Source organism: Cupressus sempervirens, chromosome 10, assembly GCF_028749045.1.
Source record: "Cupressus sempervirens isolate cs-2001-9-10 chromosome 10, ASM2874904v1, whole genome shotgun sequence".
Classification (NCBI taxonomy): domain Eukaryota; kingdom Viridiplantae; phylum Streptophyta; class Pinopsida; order Cupressales; family Cupressaceae; genus Cupressus; species Cupressus sempervirens.
Genome location: NC_143127.1, coordinates 196070860 through 196080673, shown reverse-complemented (window position 1 = coordinate 196080673; position 9814 = coordinate 196070860). Strand labels below are relative to the sequence as shown.

The 9814-nt window shown below is 35.5% G+C and overlaps 1 protein-coding gene across 1 annotated transcript; it reads right to left on the bottom strand.

Moving 5' to 3' along the window:
• Positions 1–1622: 1622 nt before the first annotated feature.
• LOC149533314 (ethylene-responsive transcription factor RAP2-7-like) lies at positions 1623–7308 on the bottom strand. Its single transcript, XM_089803571.1, has 10 exons — positions 6704–7308; positions 5560–6551; positions 5389–5414; positions 5263–5293; positions 4116–4203; positions 3876–4021; positions 3155–3258; positions 2858–3027; positions 2563–2697; positions 1623–1850 (listed from the first exon to the last, which is right to left on the bottom strand). The coding sequence occupies exons 2-10, from the start codon at positions 6096–6098 to the stop codon at positions 1797–1799; spliced, it is 1293 nt and encodes a 430-aa protein (XP_089659697.1). The 5' UTR covers positions 6099–6551; positions 6704–7308; the 3' UTR covers positions 1623–1796.
• Positions 7309–9814: the final 2506 nt, after the last annotated feature.

The window sequence follows — 9814 nt, the reverse complement described above, 5'->3', positions numbered from 1 at the left end:
CTAATAGAAAAAAAGTTATATTAAGTACAAACCTTTAAAAGATATATATAAATGCATAAATACATTAAAATTCTATAATTTAATGTTTCTTACTTTCAAGTATCTAATAATCATATTATATAAAATAAAATTGTAGGATAGCTTAACTCTAAATACTTATTAAGAAACTGCCCAACACAAAATGATTAATTGCCAAGTCTTAGATCCCAAAGGATTTTAAAACTAGAAAAGTTCTTTGCCAAAGACCTTGGATCTTCACACAAGCAAAGGTACTCTCAAGAGTCATTAAAAGTTCAAAATAAATGCCATTTACTTTCATTTAGACAAGCATCTAAAAATAACTTATCCCTTATAATCAATGTATTAGTCCAACCAAAGAGGACCAACTATTGCACATCTTAATTAAATTGTTATGAATAGTGAAAACAGCCTATTACTACCTAAAGTAGGTGCTGGATAAATCCTAAACTAAAATGTAAGGGCTATCAAGGGAGACATGGAAAAAAACCATCTCCCTTGGTAGTCTTTACATTTTAGTTTAGGCTTTAGGCTTTAGACATGTCCCCTCGAGTATGCACACCATTCTTTCTTTGAAAAAAGTGGAAAGTTCTCAAAAATGTGAATTTAATATGAAGTATTTTCCAAATAGCACAGTTTAATTTTGTTGGGAGCTGAGATTTATTAGTAATGTACTGAAAAACAAATTTAATATTCTATTAGAATAATAAATTGGTGAGCGGAAAGGAACAAATATCAGCCAAGCACCTACAAATTTTCCTCCTTTCCACATCCCAGTTGCCCCACATATTCTGTTGAAAGAACACAAATCAACCTTCTTCAGTCTGAACTCAACATTCAGCCGGTTTTATAGGCTGTCCAAGAATTTATTTCCAAGCTAGACTTTGCAGGTATTTGTTCGTTAGAAGTTGTACACAAAAATAGTTCCACTTATTGGTTCTAACTATGTGTGTACATTAATAGCTCTGTTTTCATAGGCCCAGTCTATCCTTTATCTGATATGAGAGATTTTAAAACTTTAACTTAATCTAAGGTTTTTTTGGGCTGAGTGGATTACACGGAAAGATTCTAATATGTAGATTTTGAGACTAACAGCATGTCCCCATGTGGCTGCTAGGCTTAATTTGTTAAGCAGCCATTGCTCAACTTTTCCAGGAACAAAATGTGGAGCAGGTGGCCTTATGCCTGAATATCTTTTCTACTTATTTTTAAGCAGCCACTAATTAATTAATTAATTAATTTCTTATTGAACAAATAATGTTTAAATGGAATCTTGTCAAACAGTGCAACAAGTAAAATGTTTATTGGGTTAATGTAGATCTGTTATAGCAATCCTGTCAAAAACTGTAGCAAAGAAATTGCTTATCACGCTATTGCAGACCTTTGATGATTGCTAGAGTCCGATCACGATTGTTGCACCCCAATTGAACTGATTAATATAGATGTAAACTCAGTGAAAATTCGGAGGGAAAATCTGGTGGAAATAATGGAGCGAAAATTTGGTGGGAAATAATGAAGGGAATGATTTTATTTTTTCATGGGAACACATTATTGCTTAAAATTAAGCAGAAATATCATATAAGCAGCCCAATAGAGACATGGTATAAGAAGGCTGGCTCAGTGGAAAAGATGAGCCCTTACATTTGACTTGTTTATTCAATCTGACGGATTACAATTTATGGCTTGGATGAAGAATCCTGATGATCCTGCAAGCAGTGAACTAAATAAGCCATTGCCGTACAATTTGAAGCCTCAGTCCCACTTGGAACAAAGAAGTGTTATCTAAAATCGCCTTCTGGTTTCCCCTTCAGTCCACCAGGAAGATTGAATATCTGAAATTGAGTGCCAGAAAATCTCATCAATGTGAGAATCAACATGCAAACTTACATTTTCATATAACTTGTTCTTTTTCTGGGGGGGTTCGGACCCTTTCTGATTGAACATAATCAACTGCATAGTATCAAAACCAATTATAACTAGGAAAATATGCTTAACAATAATGATCCCCTGAAGTTTTGGTGGCTTTTATATTAGGTACAATAGAGTGGACTGGAAAGTATGGTGTCACTCTTTATTTCTAATATTCGGAACTGCGAATTTTAACAATATATAAAATAAATGGAAACAGATCAGTTTTGTCATTTTGAAATGGGGTCTAATGAGCAGAGTTTAGATGGGACTTAAACCGTCTTTTAAACTTTATTTCCAAAAGCTAGAGCTGGAGTTGAAGAAAGGTTGGTGACAAAAACAATTAGGATTGGAAAAGGCTGCTGAATATATGGAGGAACTGGGTACAAGTGCTAGAAGCCTGCAAGAAATATACAACTTGCTTCCACCAACATATTTTTACGAGAAAAAGCTGACGGTAGAGGTGGTCAGGGTGGGATTATGAGCAGTTCATTTTTGAGATGAGAAAATTTAACAGCTAATATGATGGTTTATTTTAAATCACGTAATAGAGTACCATAACTTTCAATAAGAAAGTCAGCTTTAATGAAATTAATATTAAAATACAAAATGCTTAGGAGAGGACAAGGGACGCACCTTTTTCCATGGATTGGCTTGGTCCATTGTTATGTGTACATTATCATCCATGGGTATGGGACGAAGGGACAGTGCACCATATGTCAAGGCACAGTTAACTTGGAACTTGTCTGAATTTGGAGAATCAACTTGACTCTGTTACAAGGAAACAAACCAAACCATGGGAATGCTGTTAAATTTGTTACAGCAGTTAAAAATTGAAACGTAACAGAATGAACACACAAGAATTCTCTTACAACTGCTAGAAAGCATATTATAATAGGCTTAGCCAAGAAAAGGATGTTAAGAATATTACCATTGCATTTGCATAACGAGCTTTCTTCTTGTCATGTTGTGCGAGAGTGTTAATGTTGGACTTCATTTGCATTAAAGACTTCTTATTAGCTTCTGAGAACAAAGTGCAACTAACTAATGTTGACGAAAGGCTTAGGCTAAGGTTCAAATCCTGTTCATCATCTGAGGATTCTAATACACAGATATGTATTATTAGCAATCTAGTAGAGGAGATGCAGAATAGTTTCAAAATAGCCTGAGCCAAAATCAAATATATATAGATCTAGATTCACAACGGATATTATATAAGAAAACCTACTCGCATGCTTGGTTTCGGAAGTAAACCCTTTCCAGTAAACGCTAGGATCAAAGCTTGTTACTTCTTCCTTTCCATTCTGTTTGACGGGTTCCCATTCATAGGCCCTGTAATAACAAAATGGAATAATTCTCAATTGCTATAACAACGTCCTTAACTACATCAAAAATTCTAGTTTCAAAATATTGACATTACACAATCTCTTTCATGGTAGAGTTGGACTATGACGAAAAAAATATAGAAGTGCAAGTGTATACAGATTTGCCGTAACCTGATTGACAAATGAAAATTTAAGTTGAAATTGAAATTACTATTAATGTTCACAAGAAGATAAAAGTCTAAAATAGATTAAAAGGGAGCATCTAGAACAGTTTGTAATTAAATAATATAAAGCAATAAGAGTATAGAACTAGATAAGTAAAAGAAGTAAACAACAAAAAGTAATGCTAAATTCAGAAACAAATCAGATGTAAGAAAAATGCATAATACAAAGAACGGTCCTTTTGGTTTTATAAACGCCTGATAAGAAGAAATACCTCGAATCAATTTTAACTGTACAGAGAACAAGTCAAATTTGAACTCAAAATTATATGACAATTTAATGATGTTGATCTCGATATCTTGGAACTCTTTAGATATAAGCAAAAAATTGTGAACAATACGATGCCTAGTCCTTTGAAAATTAATTAATTAAAATGTTTAGAAAGGAGGAATTTCAGACGACCTTTTATCAACGAACTGTTCAATCCTGGCTCCCCATCGGCCAGGCTTTTGGAGAGGCACACCTTTGTACCTAGAGCCTCCTCGAAGGAAGCCATTGCTTTGTCGACGAAGAATTTGCACAAATTCTTCTTTGGTCAGATTACACATCTGAAAATAGAAAGCAGCGTGAAGGAAATCGAATCACAAAAAGAATCTAAACCAAACAAAATACGAACTCATAAATTGGATCAGATATACCCACCTGTGTAAGGTCTTCCTCATAGTCGGAAAGATTAAAATTAATATCAGCTTCTGGACCTCTAAATTTGATGGCTGCCCTATCGTATGTCCTGAAAATAACCACACAAAATCTTCTTAAGCCAATATCATTTACAGTAAACGAATATCTTATCAATGCTTACTAACCCTGAAAACTGAAATCTTACACCCGGTTATAAACACTAAGGCTTTAGAACTTAGGATGGCACATACATTCAAGCTATTTAGTTGCAAACTATACATCACAATGGAAGACTGAATCACACCACATTCCAAATTGAGCTTAACTCCATTAGATAAAATAGCCATGTGGTGTGAGCCACATACTAATAATGGAATCAGTTCTCCATTATTTTGAGGCTTTTTTTGGGCATTTAATGGTTCTCCACAAATTTGAAAGTGCTTGTCACTGAAGTAGAAGAGGTATATTGCAGCCCACAATTACTTTCAAATACAGCCACATCAAATATAATCAAATTTATACAAATCTGTTATTTTCATATACGACTTTCGAAATATGACCTAACAGATCAGGGATCTGTATAGTACATCTATCTATTGGCATTAAAAGCATAAGTATGCTTCTAGTGAAAAGAATGTTTAAAGCATAAGTATGCTTCTACGATTATAGGCCATTGCCTGCTGGAAGTTAACACAGCTTTAACTTATGAAAAACAATTAATTTCTGGATTGGATTGTTTAGAACATTCAAGAAATTAAATTTTTCATAAATTAATTAAAATTTTCACTAGCATGAATTGTAGAAATCTAATAGATCTGACAGCTTAACTTGCCTTTCATTATACAAAATGACGCCCATAACAAATAAGTCAAAACTCCAGGAGAAGTTAAGAATAAAATATTTTTTCTGCCATTGCCAAATCGCAACATATTATACTATATTCAACTCTACCATGTCAATTATTCCACAGGAATTTTCAGTACCAGGGGTATGTATTTAATTTTATAAAACACATTAATATACTCCTTAAATAGATGCCCGGGCGCAATGATTTGCAGAGAGATTTAAATGATTAATTATATGAATTAAATAAAATTAGTCCAATAAATGGTTCATGGCTAGATAACGCAACAGAAGCAAAGGATATCTGGGGGGGAAATCAATTTACCGGGCAGCTATATCTGCAGTATCAAATCCACCTGCGCTCCATGCAGCGAACTAATCAGATAAAGCATGAGATAACTGGTGCTCATGGTGATGGAATTCAAGAAACATCATTGCATTTCACACTTACCGAGATAGACTTGCTTTCCGCAATCCCTACATACGGAAATTCGCAAACCATTAATGAGCATGTATGAATATTCAACAATTTCTAGACGATTTTAATTTTTCCCTCTGACCAACAGACTCTGCAAGCAGTTAAAGAGGAACAAAATAATGATTTTTAGGGAATGAGCCTAACCAGATATGCGATTCCCATCGGCCAGTGCGTCTGTAGAAAGTCACGCCCCGATATTGAGAACTTCTCGATCTGGGACCTCGCCTGGTCTTCTTTGTCTGTAGTGGCAGCGGCAGCAGCTTCACTCTTGCATCTGGCCAAAATGCTTCAGAAAGCTGGCTTTCAGAGGAAGGAATAACGGAATCCAAGGGATATTTGGGAGGAAAAAATTGGCGTGTGATGTAGGATTCGAACCGGGGTCTATTAGTTGACAAATCTAGAAGACTGCTGATGGAAGAACGAGATTTGGAAAGAAGAGTTTTTGTATTTTCACTGGAGTGAAGAGAGGAATTAGGCGTTTCGTGATTGTATATACAAATTTCGCCAGGAAAATCAGTCGCAGAGCTGTTATTTGCAATTGCTGAATTTAGTGGTGTTCCATGGGAATCTTGCGGCTTTACGGATTTGATGTTTAAGTCTCCGTAATCATTGGAGTTAACGCCCACTACATTGTCTGCTGGAGGAGTAGAATTGAGATCCCACAAGCTGCTGCCCCCACTCATTATCAAAGGCTATTAATTCCTAGTTAAAATCTGGATACTTCTGGATCCAAAAGGCCGCTTCGCTGAGGAAAATGTTGAAATGACGGGAAAGGCTACTCGATTAAAGCGTGGGACTTTTATTTAGATAAACCAGAGATCCTGTACAAAATTGCTGGGATAAGAACCTTATTTTCTAATAAATTGCTCAAATAGATAAAGAATCCTCAAATCTGGCCTTGCGACAGTCAATTCGTTGATATCTTCGTCAAATACCTCGGCCTGGGACGTTTCTTTATTCGAAACATAAATCTTGAGGAAAACTGCTGGAGCGAAGACCTAATTTTCAAAAATTATGCTCAAACAGGAAAATAATCCTGAAATTTAGCCTTGCATCAGTCAATCAGATGATATTTGGACCAAATACTAGAGAAAGTCTTTCAAATTCTGCTCCGCCGACGTACGAGAATTGCACGGCTGAGAAGCACACCACAAAATGAACCAAACAAAACTTCGTTAGAAGGATTTTGAAGCAGGATTTCAATTCCGAAGCCTGCAAGACAAAGCCTTTACGAAAAGAAAATTCTCCTAAAGTTTAGCTACAGATATTTTCAAGAAAATCATTATACCGAATTCAGATTCAGCGCCTATCTCCAGTCCCAGCAGCCGACACTTTTACAAAAGACTTGACCTGTAAATCGAACCCGTGACCTACTACTTGGAAGTGCAGTATCTTCCACGGCATTATTCAACCTTCTTCCTTAACAAGCCCTTAACATTATCTTGTCAAATACAATTTGTTTGCTGTTTTATTCACCAGCTGCAACTTCAAAATCATGAAAGCTTACCTGAAGAGAACGAAGAAACAATACCGACAAGACAAACCTCTCTGGTTTTTGTCCTTGTTATGTTCACATAAAAATATACTCTTCAGAAGAGGAATAGGAAAAAAATCTGCGTATTCAAACACACAACTTTATTTACTAAGATTCGCCGAAGTAACAGTCTGTCCGATTCCAACATCCTCCACACATATTCTTGGCGCATCAAAGAACAAATGATAAAAGAGGTTTCGAGAAAACAGCTTAAGATAAATTGGAGGGAACCCGTTAGGTTTCTTTCATGATCTAACGAAGCAATGTGATTTTGATGGGGACATAGTACAGTTTTTGTTTCCCTTTCTGGGCTATGCATGTCCCCTCGCTCTATTCCTTTATTAGTAATAAAAAACTATATGTCAAAAAGTATGTTAGTCGAATTTTACCATGAATAGATGGTATGGTGTTATAAATATTCTGTTCATACATTTTTGTTGAATTATGATTAGTAAATAATTTCAAACTAACAAATCAAAATATGTTGTTATAGGAAATGGGTATACAACTAACAAATGTACTTCATAGATATAGTTTTTAAATGTATGGAAGGTGGGTGGAGTGGTATTATAGATACTATAGGACTAGTTTGGCTTCACCTTGTTCTGTGTCATCTTAATAATAGGACTAGTTTGGCTTCACCTTGTTCTGTGTCATCTTAATAATAGGCAAGGATTAGTGGGAATCATTAGGTTGAGATGTAAGGTTACCCTTGAGGTAACAATTAAATAAAAAATAAATAAAAATGTTCTTTTCTTTTTCCCATTCTTAATGTGTTTTTGGAACTTTTTATTTTATATCTAAACTTTTGTTTGAAATTATTTTACAAGGGACCTGTTTTCCACTCTCTTGTAAATAAACAAATCAATTTATTTTTTCTTTCAACCCATATATTTAATAAAGAAATGATTAATCTTCAACTATAAAGTTATAAATGTTATAGGTGTTTCTTTAATGTGTGTGTGTTTACAACCTAGTAGTTTCAGACAAATTACATTTACCATTATATAAGAATATTTTGAATTGTAAATATTTGTAAAATATATGATTCAAAAATTAAATTTATTCTCCAGGTTACTATGAGCCTTCGCTCATGGGAGGATCTACAGGTGCAATATAAGCTCATCTATTCAAATTAGTAGACAATCGATCTTCTAGTTTCCTCCCAATTTGTTACACAAACTTGGAATTTGCTCATCCTGCCCTTGTTGGAAAGACTATAAGTGGTATCATGCCACTCCAAGGATTGGTTACAAGCCCAAGCTACAGTATTGGTGGCTGGTGCCCCATGTTTTGATGGTTGATACTCTCAACCAGCATTGGCATTTGCATTCTTCTCATAAGACTTGGAGTCTTAGATTTGCCATTGTCTAGCATTCCATCATAGAGCCAAAGATTTCTCACTTCACCTAGTGTCTCCTTTTCTAGGGCTTGCCTTTGGTTCCTTGGCTCCGACATTTGGGAGTTCCTAATCCTAGATGCCCTTTTTGTGGTCAGATTAAAAGCTTCCTGCATATTTTTTGGTTCTACAAATAAGCCCAAAATTATTGGTTTTGGATTTATGACTTTTTCAGGCCTTTTCATCCAGAGGCTTTCACTTGGCATATGGGGGTTCTGGGTGATGCTCCTAGACTCTCTTTTAGATATGCCTAGATTTGGCATGCTTTCAAAATGGAGATTTTATTTACTATTTGGAAAGATCGCAATGTTATTTTATTCTCTCACAACTTTCTTAATATTCATGTTACTATTTATTCTAAAGTACATATATGTAATAACGTCATGTTGCAAATACAAGTACAAACTGACAAAGTTGCATTGGAGGTGGCTCACCTGTAGGAGCTACTTGCTCACTAGGGAAATGCCCCTTGTATAGTTGCTCGCATGCCTCTGGATGTTTTTTCTAGTGACTGCACTCCTTGTGATCACCAACGAGGTCAGAATAGATCTTCTCACTACCATAGACCCCCAAGTCATAGCCTCATCGCCACTCTCCTAGTGGTGGTTTTAGTGGCTATCGCTGCTTGGCCTCGCCTCCTTGGAGGCTAGGCTCAAGTTGGTCCCTAGTGGCTACCCTTGTTGTCACTAATGTGGGTTGGTCATTTTCTCACCATGATCCCAAGTGGGTTTTCCCTTGGCTAGATTTAGCTATTTCTCCTCCCAGGGTTAAGGAAGATAAGTAAAATGATGTTGATAAAGATGTTGTTGATGCTAACAGTTGGGCTCCCCTTGAGCCAACCACTAAGCCCAATGATTTCTGGAATTCTAATGATAAAGACCCTCCTTTGGTTGGTATTGCTCTTACAACATGAAGGCTTTTTGTTTTTTTTCTTATATATGTTTTTTTGATGAATAGTTGATCTCCAATCTTGGGCCATTTGAACTCCCAGGGTGATCTTCTATCCCCCATCCCCTTTTTTGTGAGTATGTATCTTTGAATTATAATTAGTGGAAAGGGTCTATTCATAAAAAAAAAAGAGAGTTTTTAATAGCATGGTCACACTATTAGGGAAGAGACCAGGTAGTTGTTAAGGGGTCCAATAACTATGATAGAGTTTCGCCATAGATACCCTCCAATAGTTGATCACACATATACTAATAGTCAATCATTTTTATCTTTTTTGGTTGGCAACTGGTAATTTGTGCACCAATATTGGGATATTTCATAACAACTACTAGGAAAGTTAACCATAATTGCTAATGATTTTTGGTATATTTTGGTGAGAGACTATTGAGGGTTGAACATAGCAGTTATTACACAAGTTTTTTAAAATGACACTTTGTGATCATGTCACACTTCATGATGTCTAAAGAGAGATATATAAATGGTCAAATGTTGAAACTTTGTCTTTAAGCTCTTGAGTC